The following is a 17887-nucleotide window of genomic DNA, read 5'->3' on the forward strand; positions in this document are numbered from 1 at the left end:
ACTTTAAAAAAATAATCTATAAGGTGAACCCTTCCATACCATTTGATTAAAATTACTGCAATAAACACTAAAAATTTTCCAAGCGTGGTCGAATCATAGTTGTCGAGAACATCTGTAGCTCAGGGGAAAAGCACTGGCTCATCATGCCCAACAAGCCCCGAGAGCTCAAGAGGCCCAGAAAGCACAAGCCCACAAGACACAAGATTCGCAAGATTCGCGAGATTCGCGTGCCTCTTAGTAGGCCTAAGAGGATGTGGAAGCACGTTCGAGATATTGAGAGCCTCAACTATTCACACTATGGACTACGTGAGAGACAGCATCATCAATCTTGCATCCGTCAGAAGAGATCGATTAACAAATATGTTTTCCTTCCAAACAAAGCAGTATGCGAAATGGATGCGGTGAAGCATTATATCCTGAAAAAGTATTGCCCTCACATACCTCTTTCCGAAGTTCATTCAGGGTATCACCGCGGCCGGCGACCTTTGATAGGCAGCATCTATTATCCAGACATAATCTCGGTTCACCACCTGCATCTCCATGTCATTGTTCGACCGCAGTGGCGGCGTAAATGGTTGAGATATGCGCTGCCCCTCATGTGGAAGTCAGACGAAAAGGTGCTTCTTAAGGTCAAAGAGCAGGCCAGCAAAAGAAAAAAATTACTGAGTGCTTTGGATCATGCTCGATGCGAGCGCCTAGAAGAGGAGATAGAGCGTCTAAAGACTTGAGTACGTCATAGAGTAGCAACTTAGAAATTAGAAAACAGAAATATTTCCCCAGGATACAACCAGCCGTTGTTGACTACCTTCCTACGAAACCTGCCCTCAAGGTTATTAGTATCTCTATCTGTCCTTATTTGAGTTTCGTCATCGACTTTGAAGGCTGGATGCTTTTCACAGTGAATTATTTCCACAGGCTCTTAGGGAGCATAAGCTGCAACAAACCGGCAAAGATTCTCTTTTGCTTCTTCTACCCTCCAAACTAAGGTAAAAGGTCTAACCTTCTTATCAATATTTGTTGGAGACGTAAATGTAACTAGATTATCTTCTATATGGCATACTAAGCATAAACCAATAAATACCAAGATTCCGATACTCCAAGGCAACAAAAAACCAAATAAAATAGTACGGCGCGGGTATGTCTATTTATATCATCAATGTTCGTGGTCCTTTACAGATTTGTTCTCAAAAACCCTTGGGTGTTCCTTGTGTGAGGCTGCTCTTTGATCTAGTGCATAATGAACATTGAAAATCACAAGTATTAGTATGAAAGTTGCACCAATTACCAACGAGATAATTGGAGCCAAGATAGAAAACATGGTAAACACGTATGATGCGCGGTTAAACATTGCGTTTCCGTTCAACTTGGTCGTGGCTAGTCCGACTTGCATGGCTGCCAGAACCACGGTTATATAGATGAAGGCAGTCAAAACCCATTTGAAATTTCTTTCCAGGTAAGTTGAGTATTGGCGATAACCGTATTCGTACCCGCGAATTATTGTCCTGAATTTGAAAGTGTTCTTGCAGAATCTGCTAATCAAATTCAACCGTGTAAGGCGTAGTTCTCCGTAGAGATATCTTGGATTGATGTCACTGAGATCCCCGTTGATGTTGGAAACAACGGCTGCAGAAAATGGTACCCATTGCTCCCATTTTATGTCGTCTGATATCAGGCCATGCTCGTGTGCAATCCGTAGGTCACTTTTACTGCGCGTTAGCCATGTGTAGGAGTAGAGAAACCCTTTCGCGCTCTCAAAAAGTTCACGGTCCGAGCAAAATGCGCTCTCCCAGAAGTGATGACTCAGGAGATAATCCGGCAGCGGTTTCAGGTACAGAATATCGTCGCGCCAAACAAGGTGAAGATCTGCCCTCTCTGTGATATGGATCTGGCGTCCAACTCTGATTTGATTGTGCAGTGCTCGAGAAATCTGCGGCAGGCCGGCTAGCCAAAGATGCTTGTGGATTTCATTTAACCGCGTAACATCAAGATCGTGTTTCATATATGCTTTAACAGAGCTCGGGTCAGATATGTCGATGCTAACGAGTTTCTTCTCTTGCTGGTAGATGCCAGCAATCAGTGGCGCATCTTTGAAAATATCTTCCTTGTGACTGAAGGGAACTAATCTCCGACCCGCCTGTCAGCAAAATACTTTAAGAATGCCAGCGAAACATTCATCTGTCGTCAGAAATTCATATCCCCACAGTAATCTCCCTAACATGGCTAGAATGCTTGTGCGTATGCTACTCTAGGCAAATAAGATGAAGAAACGACTACATACCGCGGGATTTCTCGACGAGCGTTGCTTTCGTACTCAAAGGGTCGATAGTGTATGCAGAATCAACCCGTGCCGCTACTGAATAGCCCTTGTTAATCATGCAAGCTATTATGGAATGCTTCATTTTTGCCCTTTTAAGGCAATACTACTCCTTCCTAGTGGAGAAGCAAAGAAAAATGGATGAAAGGAGAATTAGGCGCTGACATACATTCAAGACCATCTGCATGATTTTCGCTACCCATGATCCCCAACGTAATCGTGGATGCTCGTAAGAAAAGTGCTTAACGCAGCCTAAGAGGGGCTTCTAAGAATGAGGCATGAGAGATTCTCGCCGAGAAGTATAAAAAGCTGACTGCGACCTCTGAATACGAAAGACCTGAGAAGTCCGAGACATAGGGATCCAGCTGAGAGCCGGCTTTAGGCAGACTTGGCTGTATTCCCAGCCGTACTCCATACAGCCAGGTTACAAGGATCTTTAACCCCGCCCGGCATATTATCTATACGATGCTTGGCAGCACCCGTACCAAGCCGCGTCTCATTGGCAAATCAGACGCGGCAGCTTAACGCCCAGCCACAGCGGCAAACGGGGCCTGACGTGTCAAGCAGGGATTTGATCCATGATCTCAGTCGCCACTAAATAGCAGGCATCGACGGGACTTTCGGCCTATGTAGGTTATCTATGTATCAGTAGAGTTGCTTCATTGCTGTAGAGGTATTTACATTATGGACAGTGTATGAAACCCAGGTGAAGTGGTTGACTTGGTTTCATGATGATATTAGGTATCAAGGTGGCAGGGATTGGAGCTTATTTCGTCATCAGGTAAAGGTATGTGTCTACGTAGTACTGTACTACAACGGACGTTATAGTTATACAGTTAGTAAGTTAAGACCATCATCATGTAATTTCCACTCATCGTAATACTTCGTATGTCCCTAGCACCGTGATGCACCCGGCATTGCCTCCCTCGCCGTGCGGACAGCACGGTCCGTTATGCGTGTACTCTTCGTTGGACTACATGGTGCATTTATAAGCAATCATTCATTGACTAAATATAACTACGTTTCGGAGAAGTGAATGATGAAATACTTCTTTCTCCTTCTTAATACTTATCATTCAATGTAATCCAGAATTGGATGTGCTGTTTCGGAGCCTAGCTACGTCTCTGGGTAGCTAACCGACAGATCATGCGAACCATGAATTCTTGATGTCCTTTTTATTAACTCCACACGTTATATCCTCTCAAAATCATTGCGGAGGTTTCAATTGCTTAGGTATGCAATTGTACTGTCAACATTCACTTCCGTAGGCGCGGGCCGATGCCTGCGCTGACCCTATAACATGTCTGAGCCTGTGAATCACAATGCAACGCCGGGATTGGATAATCCGTCCACAAAGTGACACTGCCGTAACATATATATTAAGATGGTTATCGTGGGTTGAGAGATTTAATGTTGCATCTGAGACATTCTCCTCAATATTTTCCCCTGCCTACCCCGTACATCGGAGCAGGAGCCAGAAGCGGAAGATCGACCGTTGAATTCATTCCCAAGTACGACAGCAGCAAATATGGACTCTAAAGCAGCTTACAAGGTTTTTGACCAATGGATTGGACAGCCAAGGTCTATTCGGGTAGTGGTGATTGGAGCCGGAGTCGGAGGTATTGCTGCCGTGAAACTCTTTCGTGAAACATTCAACGTACGCCCAACAACTCTCGTCATTTATGAGAAGAACCATGATGTTGGTGGGACTTGGTTGGAAAATCGCTACCCAGGCTTACCACCTATCCCAATACACAGAGGTCAAATCGCTTGTTTCTTTCAATAGCACCCCAACATAGATAGCTCCGGAATTTGGTGCCGAGATTGCTCCTGAAGAACAGAAGACACGTTGACCAATGGTCCCAATGAATATGTGAAATTTGGAAAGGAAAATGAAGCCTTTCCAATACATATTTTCGTTTCCATTATCGGGATACGCCCGTCCAATAGCAGGCGTACCAACAAACTCGACAGGCAATTCCTGTATGACCAATTTAGACAACACTAGCAGCGGCGGTCCCAGTGCGAGATGGCCATGCTCCCTTCACATAGGAGATCAACTGTTTCACACTCCCTTTATCAGCGTCGGCTACTTGAGATATTTGTCCAGCACTGTGTAACTTGTCAATCATTTCTAATTTTGCCAATGCCAGCGTGTAGTACTCGCGAGAGTGCCGTACGAAGCTTGTGTAAACCACAGATTCATCACGATCTATTAGTGCGCGAGCTTCGGAGCCCAGCTGAGACGGGCTGATACGCTTATTCCACAACGATAGCCATTTCTCTAGGGAGTAAAAGAGTGGCATAATTGTATCCTGCGAAGAGAAGCAGGAGATTTGTTGACAGAATATGATGGAATGTATCGCTGAGAAGGATACAAGTAAGTAGTTGACCCAGCTGATAAGAGTAGTATTGTTCACTCTGGAGATAACCATACCTGAAATCAGAATAAAACCACCCAGATCCGTGATTTCTAGCAAGTGGCTATATAAAGTTGAACTTGTCGTGTCGCATAGCATCTGAATCACCCTATGTATCCGTGTCTCTCTTGTTATAGGATAATTAGGGCAGATCTGCTGCACTGATTCAAAGAATTCATAACCTGTATGAGCATGGAAGCAGACATCCGGATATGGAAACGGAAAGTCTAAATCAGGAACGGTAATACGAGGAGGTATACTATGAAAGATAGTAAAGGCTGTGTCAAGGACAAAGATGTAGGATTTAGTACTGCCCAATTAATCACATTAGTGTTTCAGAGCTGCGTAATAAACATAGTTGTTAATCTTATCGATCGAAAATTTAACTTACCGAAGTAACTGCTCTTCGAGAATAAACTCATCCCAGTATCGTAACGTTGCTGCTAAATCCGAACCTATCTGTTCACCCACCCGAGAGTATGCCAGCTCTTGAGAGGCTTGGGCGACATAGGGATATCGAAGCTTTCTGATCCTTTCTTTCGCCTTAGATGACCCTTCCCAGGTTTGCAAAGCACACATCAGTATGGCCGTTTGCAGTATTCTCAGTTTTGTGTATCGTGTCAAGGCGAGGTTTGGTTGGTCGCTCTGAGTTTCTCGCGATAGCCATGGTAGCGCAAATACGAGTCTCTCGGCAGGTTCCAACCATGTGCGGGCATTTTGGGCGTCTCCAGGATACTTAGAAACACAAGCACCAATGAGTACAATGACCAGAACTAATTCTGCAGGGGCTTGAGAAGGGTCGAAACTGGGTGTGTGAATAACTGGGCAGTTCCGATGCCACCTTTTCCAATACGTATCTAGCAGCCTGCGCAGGTTCGGTGGATTGAAAAACTCGAGACATTGTTCTTCTAAAGATTGAGCATGGTTGCCTGCTGCAATTTCGTTAATGCCAGGTAAGTTGAGCAGTTTTTCGCATATTGCCTTTGTTTGAGACAGAAGAGGATCAAACAGCCATTCCATCGTTCTGCTTGCTCGACTTCTCTCTAGGGGTTCCTTTATCTGCTTGTTACTGGTTTCGTAATCCACGACCAACAAATCATCAATAGTCAGCAAATTATCAGAATACCAGTTGTCGGTCCCTTTCTCCGCAGAAGTTAGGAAGTTAAATGAGATGTCGAGACCGTCGTGTGAGGTGAAATTAAGGAGAAACTCAAAGCGCTCGGTTTCAAAAGCTTGATAGGAGAATCCTCTACCTCTTTGCTGCGAAACAAAGCATGAATAGTTGAGGGGAATCGGAATAGGTGTAAGTGGTGTTAGGGTGAATGGGGACAGTGGCAGTGACATGGACAACGTTGGCTTAACAGTTGTCATAAGTGCACCGTCAGCCTCTGCCAAACGGTGAAGCATTTCCGTAGAAGAAGAAGAATCCATAGTCTGTAAGTTATCCGAGTTTGGTTTAGGCTCTTGGTGTGAGCTCATGCGACGGTAAGAACAGGAGGAGCCTCTAATGGAGCAAGTTCCACAAGGCGACTTAAAGTTGCATGCTCGCTTACCCACTGCACATTGGTCACAGGCTCGTCGTTTTCTCCCTCGCACCTCTGGATTCGGGACAGAATGGCCCATAGCCTTTCGCAGGAGACATGATTTCCAGTGTTTGCGTAAGGAATCCCTAGATTGAAAAGTTTGTAAGCTATCTATAGCATACAGTATTACAGTGATGGCTGTATTCATGCAGGGTCTGCGTACCGGCGTGTGAACTTCCATAAACAATAGGTACATTGATGCGATTCATTGCCACTGTCTTCATGATTGCAATCAAGTTTGACATATGTTAGCTAGGATTCCCGGACAGGCGGAGAGGTACATACGGGAACGTTGATGTCTTCTCAGATGCGCAGAACGCCCAAATGAGGCAGAGCAAGTTTCGCAAATAAATTCAGAATCACCCATCTTGAATAAGAGAATGTCACTTCTGAAGAGTGAAACGTGGTTGGTGACCTCTGTTGGATAATCTGGTACTGTTGGTCCCAATCAAAATGCGGCGGCATAAAGTCTCCAGATTTCCGGGCCTGGGGTTGCGGTGGAGCCCAAAGGAGAAATTCAGACGATACTCTTGATGACAAACAGATTGGAAATACAACTTTGTCAGAGCCATCAAGTTCGCGCTGGTAGCAACCAGTCCTACTCTACCACTCCGAGGTCAATAAAATCTGGTGATGAATTCGAGAATCCGGCTCGGCGGCATTTTCGGCCCCGAGAGTCTTTCAACCGGGAAATATACGCTTTCGGGAGGGTATTTGCCGCAACCCCTGTTCTAATAGATGTGCTAGCTTCTAGACAACTCTCGAGACGACTGAAAGTGGCAAAATGATTGACAGGTAAGAAATGAGCGTAGTATAGGTTATGGGATGTTTAAGAGAAGTTGAAATGTACGCAAGTTAACTGATACTACACTACGAGTCAGTGTTGAAGAATAAGATGGACAAAATATTCACTATGAGATATGGAGGTGAGGCGGGTATGATGGCTCTCAACACGAATTCCAAGGCGCAAACAGCCGTCATGATCAACACAATGGCTGGCGGGAAGGATTTAATTATCCGGGAGATTCAGGTCCTGCAACAAGCAACATGTATTCCCCGGAGTACGGATGCACCCGAAGAAGACGGGTGGATCGTGCCTCGTTGAGATTCGCGCTAATTTACCGTCTAGTCTTGCTGTCTAGGAGCGGGCAAACTCACGATGATTACAAGTACTATTAATTCATGTTCGATCAAGCCTCATGTAAATGCGGAGAGCCGCTGAGGCCAGGGCGCCTCTTGTCGGCCAAGCCGAAGCGTGGCTTCGTTCCCAGGAAAAACACTTCTCTTTTTCTAGCCATACGAGTCAAATTTGATCGTGTATGTTATTGAGTGTTGTCATGTAGCCGTCGGTTAGGGTCAATGATGGATGGCCTTTACGAAGTTAGACTAATTTCATGAGTGGTGTCAGCTTCGCCCAATACAGACCATCACAGGCATATGGCGCGACGAATAACTTGACTTTGGAAAACCCGCCAGTATCTTTTACATGGAATTATAAAAATAGTTATCTCAGTCTAACAAATTAAACATCAATTAATGTGCATCTGACTTATTCTTGGGAAACATCGCTGCTAAAGATCCGAGGTGCCGTAATACCAATCCTCGGAATAGCCTCCTTACAACCCTCTCCTACACAGATACTACCTTCTAAGAAACAAGGGTTTCACGTAATAGGGCATTTTGACCTCGGAACAACGCACCGCCTTATTTCGTTCAATGCGTGTGCCATAGAAATAGGAGATGCGGGTATAATACGTTCGTCACGAGTTTCTAAACAGAGCAACTTTGCCAGTTTAGTGCAAGCGGGTAAATCCCGCCTCCCACTTCAAGCGAAAACATCGCGAAGGATCTCACGAAGGATCGATGCTAAAGTCACTGGCGCTCTTTATGACATAATCATGGACACGATTGTTGCTTGATCATGTTCCTCGGAGAGGGGAAGTTTGGGGCTATGAGCCAGACGGAGATGGGATTGTCGTCTCTCATATAAAAAGGATCATGCTGGCGCTCTTCCCTTCAAGCTAAACTACTACACGACACAGTCAAGTCGAGTACAATTACAGTCGCAGCTCGATATCGACATATAAAGTAAAGCGCCAACCCAAGCTCATCTCAGCCAACCCAAATTCACAATGACTCAAAAAACCCTCAATGTCGGAATAGTGGGAGCTGGTATCGGAGGACTCACTGCGGCTATTGCAGTGGCTAGGGCTGGGGCAACGGTGACTCTGCTTGAAGCTGCCCCTGAGCTGGGCGAGATTGGTGCTGGAATTCAGGTATGTTACTCCATGGATCTTTCTCATTTACAAGAATCTAAATGAACTTCAGATGTTTCCAAACTTCTCTCGATTCCTCGTGCGATGGGGCGTAGACAAGATTATTGGTGATAACATTGTCAGCCACCACGATTGTAACACATATTTTGGTCCCAATGCCACTCTGATCGCGCACTCCTTGGCATCTGACCTGGCTGCAAAAGCTGGATTTCCCTGGTATGAACCCATTTCTCTCTCTCTAAGTATCGCACTCTCTTACAGACGGTGATCGTATAGGTGGGTTGTCCGACGTGATCATTTGCACTATGGTCTCACTGAGTCGGCACGCCGCCATGGAGTCAAAGTCATTGTGGGAGCTCGAGTAAGCGAGATGCAAGATTTAGCAGACGGCGTTCATCTTCAAACCACAAATGGCGACCGGTACTCCTTTGATATGGTCATTGGCGCAGACGGAATCAGATCCTTCATTCGATCTCAACTGCTGCCCGGCATCGTTCCCAAGGCCCCTTCCAAGATTGCCGCTTATCGTGGAGTGTTGTCTTATAAGCAGATATTCGACGAAATCCCAGAAGCCCGTGCTTATCTCGGAAACAGTATGGATGTCTGGGCCGGCCCCAACGGCTATATCCTCACCTACCCCATTTCGGGAGGCAAAGAGCTCAACATTGTTACCGCCTTCTGCAAAGATGACTACGTGACGAAAATGGAGCAGGTCGATATTGAAGAATTTCGAGACTACTACAAGGACTATAGCCCGGTTATTCAGAAAATCCTCAAGCTGGTCAACTACACGCAGAGATGGCCTCTTCTGCAGATGCCTCCACTGGAAACATGGTCCAACAAGCACAAGAACGTGGTGATGATGGGCGATGCAGTACACTGCATGCAAAACAATATGGCACAAGGCGCAGCGACGGCTATGGAAGACGGAGCTTTCCTGGGCCGTGTCATTAGTGAGGTCGTGCGCGGAGTCATTTCTGTTCCAGAAGCCATTCAACTCTACGAGAAGAGCCGAATGTCTAAGGCTTGGGTCAAGCAACAGATTTCGTACATGTCCGGAGTTGTCAACATGATGCCTGATTCAAGTGAGCGCAACAAGGCTACTCTTCCGGAGATTCAAGCTGCAATGGAGAACCGCATTCGACCAGCGGAATTGCCTGCAGCCTACCGATCTTGGCAGTTTTATTGCACGGCTGACACTGTTCCTGGAATTTTTTACTATGATGCTGAAGGTGATGCAGACAGTATGGTGTGCGAATATTTGTGCAGCAAAGGACCTATTGACGATGTTCAAATGCTCAGCGAGAATCTAGAAAACAAATGGATGGGCTATGTTCACAATAATGGACTGAATTTGCAGAATGGTGAGACAAAGTCGGCGAAGGGACCTGCTTTGACTGCGGCGGATTACGACCGATATGGGCGCGGTCTTTAGGTGTTACACATAGTCAGAGCGCCAGATGTATTTAACAATGCGGTTATAAGAAGAGTGGTAGAAACACGGGATATTGTTCATAAAGATGATTGCATGTACTCATGTTGCTTTGCATTTTGCTTCGACCCCCGTTAGCCGATGCTGGCTCGGACTATTCGTCTCGATCTCGGCAAATCCTAATAGCAACGGTAACAACGAAAGTGGAATCCCTCAACCATACATCGGGAACTCTCCTCGAATAGCATTGCCGCACGTAAAGACAACGAATTTGTATCCGCGTCAATCTGCACATTTAATTCGTTGACAATCAGCATGTGCAGCGCTGATTGAGGGGTTGCACAGCTTTTCAGCCCCAAGCACGGCACAGTGGCTGGCTGAAATCCCACTCAGAACATCGACTACGCCCATTCAATTATTCATTGCATCACTCGTATTGATGTATTAATTAGTTGCGGGGATTTTGCTCCCGAGAAGTCGACTCATCATTTGATATCGTCATTGCGCCGTGGAAAATGACACCGAATCCTACAAACGCTACTTTATCTTAATAACAACAGGAGGGAAATATGTAGCCAGTCATCTGAAGTAATTTGAGACATTGTCATACGCCCAGAGTTGCGGTGATAAAAGGAAGCCCCGAATTAGGGGCTATCCCCGCGCTCTTAGATTTCTCAAACAACGAAACAATATCCAGATCACCATCAGTCCTGTGACGTTAAGTTCATGATAACGGCTACGCCGTAACCATATACTGATTTATTGCTCTTAATACTTCGCTCCTAATATGGCATCCTCTGTGCCTTATTCACCTCGGGCAGTATCTGGTACTCCTGGAGAGGCGTCGCAGGTACGGACCTCGGGCTCCAGCATTGTTCACACGCCTAACCATCGATTTATTCAATAGGACCGCCAGAGCACAATCGCAGAGAATCCTTCATCTCACACCATCAATGATGCAAGCCAGCAGAGCCAAGATGCGCCTAACCGTCTGTTGGCAGGCAAGGCCGATAAGCGTTCTCTGCGCGAAAAGTTCAACGTCGACACTCACACTGGCGGCGTATCGTTGAGCGTCCCCATACAGACATCACTAGGGCGCAGTGGCTTTGGTCCTTCACTGGATCTCGTGTATAATTCTGGATCAGCCAGCAGCAATGGCGTTTTTGGCTTGGGGTGGAGTTTGTCAGGTGTTGACAGCATCTCTCGCAAGACATCTGTTATGATTCCCGTTTACGACGACGACCAGGATACTTTTGTTCACTCTACAGTTGGTGATCTTGTCCCCATAGTAGACACTGGCTCTGGAAAGCCTGTCGAGAGAGATGATGAGCTGGATGGTATCAATTATCGTGTTAGACCCTATCGACCACGCGTGGAATCGGATCCTATTCGCGTTGAGCGCTGGGTGAGTCAAGATGGCTCTGATGAAATGCATTGGAAGACAATGTCCTCCAATGGCATTACAGTTATCTTTGGCAAAGACGCTCAATCTCAAATCTCATCTAACCGCGGAAATGATGACAAAGGAGATCATAAATTAGTATTCACATGGCTAGGGTGCGAAATATACGACAGGAATGGGAACCACATGATATTTTCGTACAAGAGCGAGTCCACAGATAATCTAGCGGCAGCTTTCGACGACAACATGAGAGCATACGAGAATCATCGGAATGCCACCACCCAACGCTATCTCAAGTCAATCAAATATGGTAATAAGACGCCAAACCGCAATTTGAAGGATTGGACAAAGGTGCTCCCACCACCGCAAGACGACCCATGGTACTGGATGTTCGAAGTCGTCTTTGACTATGGTGAACACGCTGGGGAGTCGCCCACTACAAAAGAAGATTCGCAGGGATGGGCACTTCGTCCAGACCCATTTTCTTTTTACAATAGTGGCTTCGAAATTCGCACTTACCGACGTTGCCAGCGTGTGCTCATGTTCCACCATTTTCAAGAGTTGAAGTCCCAAGATTATCTCGTTGCTGCAACTGAATTCAATTATGACGTGGATCCCAAGTCCGGAGCGTCTGTTCTCCGGTCTTGCGTTCCGTGTGGCTACCAATGGGACGAGACTGGCACAAATTTGTCGTGTCTTCGACTGCCGGCCATTGAGTTTGAATATTGGACGGCTCCAGATATTGCTGATCTGGGCGTGGAAGAACTCCAATTGGATCTAGCTGGGCTGTCTACTCCCACAGTGCAATGGGTTGATTTGAATGGCGATGGCGCTCCTGGCATCCTTGCACATGGACCGGGCGTGGGATGGTACTACTATCAAAACAATAGCTGTGATACACCAAGCTTTATAGGTCCCCAGTTAGTATCCCCGATTCCGAATCTAACTGAGTCAGATGACTGGAACTTTGAGGACTTGACTGGAGACGGGCACTTGGACGTGGTGGTGGCATCCTCCAAGAACCAGATGAACGGCTTTTATGAGCACCGGGATGGCGAAAAATGGGCAGATTTTGTACCCTTTCGTTCATTTCCAAATGTTGACTTCGCCACGGATCCGGATGTTCACAAGGTTGATCTTAATGGTGACGGCCATGCTGACCTCTTGCTACTTCAGTATCGGAATGACAATGAGTTTATCTGGTATCCATCACTCGGTCGCGAGGGATATGACGCTGAATACCGTACAAGAGGGGCACCAGGCTTGCCCTCGGGAGAATCAAATCTCACGGTACTTTGTGATATGGTAGGAGATGGTCTTAGTGACATTGTCTCTATATCTAACAGCAGCGTCCGCTATTGGCCTAACATGGGCCACGGGCGGTTCGGTCGTCAAGTTGTCATGAGCAATGCCCCGTTTCTAGCCGATGATGTTAGCTTCTCAACTCAACGCATCCGTATGGCCGATATCACCGGGACTGGAACTACCGACATGATCTATCTCCCACCAGAGGGTGGTGCTCACATATATTATAACCAATCTGGAAATTGCTGGAGTCGTGCCCATGTGTTGGATTCATTCCCTGTATTGGATCGTTCGTGCGCCACTGATGTGCTGGATATTGGCGCCCGTGGTACGCAATGCCTCTGCTGGACATCAGATCTCCTGAGCGGCGGCCCTGGATTAACCACAGTACGATTCTTTGACTTGATGGGAGGGTGCAAATCGGGGTTGCTGAAGAAGTGTTCGAATGGAATTGGTGGCCAAATTGAGATGGCTTATCGCTCCTCTACTCAATATCATATGGATGATCAGCGTGCCGGGAGGAGCTGGAAAAGACGCCTACCATTCCCAATCCACTGCGTAGAGCGTGTCATCACCAGAGATCTTATTGCCCAGACAGCCTATACTATGCGCTACGCCTACCACAATGGCTACTATGACCCAGTTGAACGGCATTTTTGCGGCTTTCAGATGGTGGAGGAATGGGACGCCGAGGATTTGGCTGCCTCAAAATCATCTCAGAAGAAGTTTCAGAGACCTCCAGTTCACACAAAGAGCTGGTATTATTTAGGCTTGCAGCAGATGGACGAAGTTATTGTGCTTCCCGAGTACTACCATGTCGATGTACCTCAGCAGGCCCCATTACCCGCCGCAACGATTTCTGGAAAGGCCTCCACTGGGCAGTATAAACTAGCCGTGGCAGAGGTTCAGGACGCATACAGAGCACTCTCAGGCCAGAGGCGCCGACAAGAAGTCTTTGGCGCCGACAGTTCTACTAAAACTCCAGTTCCGTACCTCGTCTCTCAACAAACATATGAGGTAGTGATGCGTCAAGGTATTCCTTCAGGACAACGGTATGGAATCTTCCGAGTACATGGTCGCGAAGAACTCACATGTCATTACGAAAGAGACATGAGTGAGGGCCTAGTACAGCACTCCTTGACGCTGCAAACAGACGACTATGGAAATGTCTGCAAACAAGTGGTTGTGAATTATGGGAAGCTCGAGAGTAACCTGGAAAATGATGATGATCGTAGGAAACAGCAAGAAACCGTTATATCCTACACGGAATCAGATTATACAAATGCTATCGATCCTACTTTATCAACAGCCTCAGAGCATTCTGGCTACTTTCAAACACCCCTTCCATCCGAAATTCGCCAATACCGTATACTTCCGGGATCCGAATGGGCTTGCAACTCGCCAAATCGATACACCTGGGAAACTTTGAATGCATCGCTACCAGGAATAGACGAAGTTCCAATTCATGAAACCCCCAGTGGAGGTTCGGAAAAAGGCCTCGCAGTACTCGTTTCTAAAAATCGTACCTTGTACAGCAAGGCGGATCTCACCGGCCCATTACTACTGCATAAGCTGGAGCCATTCTCGATCGACTACCAGAGCTATCAGTTTGCCTTTACCAATAAGCTTCTGGAAGCGGCCCTGAAAGACGGCGAATCTTTGCTGATCAATCCAGGAAAGCTCGCTGAGGAGTTGTCTAAGGGTGGTTACGTGCAGCTACCCGAATTAGACGGTCAAAATGATGAGTGGTGGGCTCCATCATCTCGCAAACTATTCAAGCAAAGCATGAACGATGATAGTCCAGAGAATAATCTGGACATTGCCAGGTCTCATTTCTACATTTCCAATGCGGAAATCAATCAATTTGGCTACGTCTCTCACCAGGAGATGGACCAATTTCAGCTTCTCTTGGTGAAATCTGTCGACGCGGTGAAGAACGTGACAGTATTTGACAATAATTATGTGTATTTGAAGCCTAAATTGGTCACTGATGCCAACTGCAATCGAATTGAAACTGTATTTGACCCATTTGGGCGTCCCTTGGGTATCGCAGTCGCAGGAAAACAGACGGAGACGCTCGGGGACAGTCTCGATGGCTTCTTGAGTGCACCAACTGAGGAACAGCTAGAACAGTTCTTCAACGACCCCTCAGGACCAATAGCTGCACAGCTCTTGGGTAATGCAGGGCGTAGATTCATATATCACGATCACTTTCAGCAGGATTCGGAGCCGGCAAATATGTTACCAAGTTTTCAGGCAGAGCTTGTACGTGACACCCATTATAAGAATGATGACGGTCAACCTGTTTCTTCGCAAATTTCTGTCAACTTCGTCTATCTTGATGGCCACAGTGAGGCAATTCAGGAAGCTTCTCTCTCTGGAAGCGACATAGCCACTGAGAAATGGCGCCTCACCGGCTGGGCTATCCGAGATAACAAAGGCCAGGTTGTTAAGCAGTTCCTGCCATCCACAGCCGCAACGCACAGATTCCGCCCTCAGGCAGACAGTTCACAAGCCCCCGCCACAACGCTGCTGCGAGATCCCCTGGATCGTGTAGTTGCGGTGGTGAATGCTGATCATACCTGGACCAAAACCAGGTTTACAGCGTGGACGCAGGTTGACTTTAACGCAGGAGCCACTGTCAAGATTGACGATCCAGCCGCTGATGCGGATGTAGGCAACTACTTTACTATGCTGGACCGCGATTCGTATTTTCCAACCTGGTACAACAGCCAAGAGACTCCTCGTGAAGCAGCTTCCAAGTCTAAGATATATCACGACACACCAAAAACCAGCCATTCAGATGCCGTAGGACGAGGAATTGTTGTTGAGCTGGACAACGGACCACAAACTGATGGAACTTCTTCAAGGGACATTAGAGTATTGCGAAAAGACTATGACCTCCGTGGCAACGTGACTCAGCTGCGAGATGCTCTAGATCGTGTTGTATCAGTGACCAAATACGACTTGCTCGGGCATCCGCTACACAGAATTAGCATGGACAGCGGAAGTGCATGGAATCTACCCAACTGTTTGGGTTCACCATTTTTATCTTGGACTGGCCGAGGTATCCGACACCGCAATTCGTACGACGGGGTTGGGAGAGTAGAGAGTGTCAAGATTCAGCTATCTCCTTCAACCCCGGAGATTACGGTGGTGAAGAATATATATGGAGAAGGCCGGCCAGACTCCTTGACAAACAATCTCAACGGCAAGCTTTATCAAACGTATGACCAATCCGGACTACAAACCAACAATCGCTTTGACTTCCACGGCAGCTGCATCGAATCATCTATTAAATACGCTGTCGAGTATAAAAAGACGTTAGATTGGTCCGTAGAAGCCAACAACGCGTTAGAAGATACCGAGTACAAGACCAAGACTTTGTTCAACGCCCTCGGCCTCATCGTTTACACAGAAGATTCTGGTGGAGAAAGCATACGGCGCACGTACGACGTCGCTGGCCATGTAAAGACTCTCAAATCTTTCGCCAAAGACGGACAGACTGTCACATCCTCTGTTGACAATGTCTCATATACTGAAGATGACAAAGTGTTGTCAATTAATTACGGCAATGGATCTCTCACTACGCATCAATATGACCCAAAAACACGACTACTAGTCGGAACAATCACAAAGCGCTCTAGCGACGAGGCTGTCCTAGAGGACATTTCGTACATGCATGATTGCATCGGAAAGGTAATCAAGAAGACTAACAGCGTCGAGGAAACCATTTATTTCAATAACTGCGTTATATCTCCTTCACAAGAGTATCGCTATAACCCGCTTGGGCAACTCATCAAAGCCACAGGTCGTGAGCAGGTTGACGCTTCTAGAAGTGGTCAAAAGCGCTTACGTCCGCATGATGCAACCTCTTCAAGAAGCAATAAAATTCCCGGAGACGGCCGTCAGATGGTTGAGTACATTGAGACTTATGAGTACGATCTGGGAGAAAATATCATGAAGGTAAAGCATGCTCCACGAGCAGCAAAAGATTACTCTGGTTGGACACGGACATATGTATATGATGAGCCCAGTTGCATAGACAAAGCTGTGAAAAGTAATAGGCTGAGCAGCACAGCCATCGGAAACGTGACGGAAACCTACCAATACGACGATGATGCAGGTCGCAACGGTTGCATAACGTCCATCCCTGGCTACACAGCGCTCTCCTGGAATCACAACGACAAGCTGCGTTCGTTCTCAACACAAAGGGTCTCGAAAGAAGATGCAACGCCAGAGACAACGTGGTACATCTACAATGCTCGGGGTGACAGAACCCGAAAAGTCACCGACGGAGCATCAAGGGGCGATGATGCTTCGACTGTTGTAAGGATCAAGGAGACGCGGTACCTTCCCATGAGAGATGTCTTCACCACGTATCATGGAGACGGGCTCTCGGTATCTAACCAGATCACCACAACAACTATTGGCGACTCAAGTCTTTCTGGGACGCCAATTATGATGCTTGAACACAACGCCAATACACAGGAGCAAGTAATTCGATACCAGATAAGCCATAATCTCGAACTTGACGACACCTCCCAAATTCTCTCCTACGAAGAATACTCTCCTTTTGGATCAAGCACATACCAGGCTCTCAATAAGGGTATCCCTCGCAAGTACCGCTTCATGGGCTACGAAAAAGATAGGGAAAGCGGTCTTTATGCCTGTGGTGCAAGATATTACGCTCCATGGCTAGGGCGCTGGACTTCTCCGGATCCAATTGGCCCGGAAGATGGACTCAATCTGTATGCCTATGTAGGAAATGATCCGGTTAATTTCCATGACCAGCAAGGCACGTTTAGAGCCCCAGTAAAGAGACGGGCATCAGAAGCCCTCGATGATCCGCCACCTGCTAAGAGGCCGAGAATTGATCATCAGCAGCAAGCGCCCGGCAACCCGACGGAGGGCCAAGCCGCAGCCCCCGAGGCCGCAGCACCCATAGTGAGGCAGAATATAAGCAACCCGGCCAATCTTAATGACCAGCCGGGCCCGTCTGGCTACAGGCCACCGAGCCAGGGAGCAGGAAACGAAGCCTCACCAGCTGTCACCCCGGCGGCAAGAAAACCTGAAAGAGAAGAACTGGTCAGTTTCCTTGACGAAAAGAATAGGCTTGTAATGGTAGTCTACTTTCCTACAATCAACGGCGAGC

The 17887-nt window shown here is 47.0% G+C and overlaps 5 protein-coding genes across 5 annotated transcripts; 3 read left to right on the forward strand and 2 right to left on the reverse strand.

Annotated features, from left to right (window-relative positions):
* Positions 1-143: 143 nt before the first annotated feature.
* TRIVIDRAFT_65080 (uncharacterized protein) lies at positions 144-728 on the forward strand (the record flags this gene model as incomplete). The annotated part of the gene is made up of 2 exons (XM_014094825.1): positions 144-306; positions 385-728. The coding sequence occupies 2 exons, from the start codon at positions 144-146 to the stop codon at positions 726-728; spliced, it is 507 nt and encodes a 168-aa protein (XP_013950300.1).
* A 425-nt stretch (positions 729-1153) lies between these two features.
* TRIVIDRAFT_164148 (uncharacterized protein) lies at positions 1154-1999 on the reverse strand (the record flags this gene model as incomplete). Its single annotated transcript, XM_014094826.1, has 1 exon — positions 1154-1999. One exon carries the CDS (start codon positions 1997-1999, stop codon positions 1154-1156), a length of 846 nt encoding a protein of 281 aa, XP_013950301.1.
* A 2309-nt stretch (positions 2000-4308) lies between these two features.
* Positions 4309-6541, reverse strand: TRIVIDRAFT_228033 (uncharacterized protein; the record flags this gene model as incomplete). The annotated part of the gene is made up of 4 exons (XM_014094827.1): positions 4309-5044; positions 5126-6168; positions 6288-6403; positions 6481-6541. The coding sequence occupies 4 exons, from the start codon at positions 6539-6541 to the stop codon at positions 4309-4311; spliced, it is 1956 nt and encodes a 651-aa protein (XP_013950302.1).
* A 1908-nt stretch (positions 6542-8449) lies between these two features.
* On the forward strand, positions 8450-10028 carry TRIVIDRAFT_228034 (uncharacterized protein; the record flags this gene model as incomplete). The annotated part of the gene is made up of 3 exons (XM_014094828.1): positions 8450-8593; positions 8646-8809; positions 8870-10028. The coding sequence occupies 3 exons, from the start codon at positions 8450-8452 to the stop codon at positions 10026-10028; spliced, it is 1467 nt and encodes a 488-aa protein (XP_013950303.1).
* A 1012-nt stretch (positions 10029-11040) lies between these two features.
* On the forward strand, positions 11041-17535 carry TRIVIDRAFT_43 (uncharacterized protein; the record flags this gene model as incomplete). The annotated part of the gene is made up of 3 exons (XM_014094511.1): positions 11041-13554; positions 13636-15555; positions 15655-17535. Coding segments are annotated over 3 exons (6315 nt in total), but the record flags the coding sequence as incomplete, so codon positions are not given.
* Between the last annotated feature and the right edge of the window lie 352 nt (positions 17536-17887).

The sequence above is a fragment of the Trichoderma virens genome (assembly GCF_000170995.1).
Source record: "Trichoderma virens Gv29-8 chromosome Unknown TRIVIscaffold_91, whole genome shotgun sequence".
Lineage (NCBI taxonomy): Eukaryota > Fungi > Ascomycota > Sordariomycetes > Hypocreales > Hypocreaceae > Trichoderma > Trichoderma virens.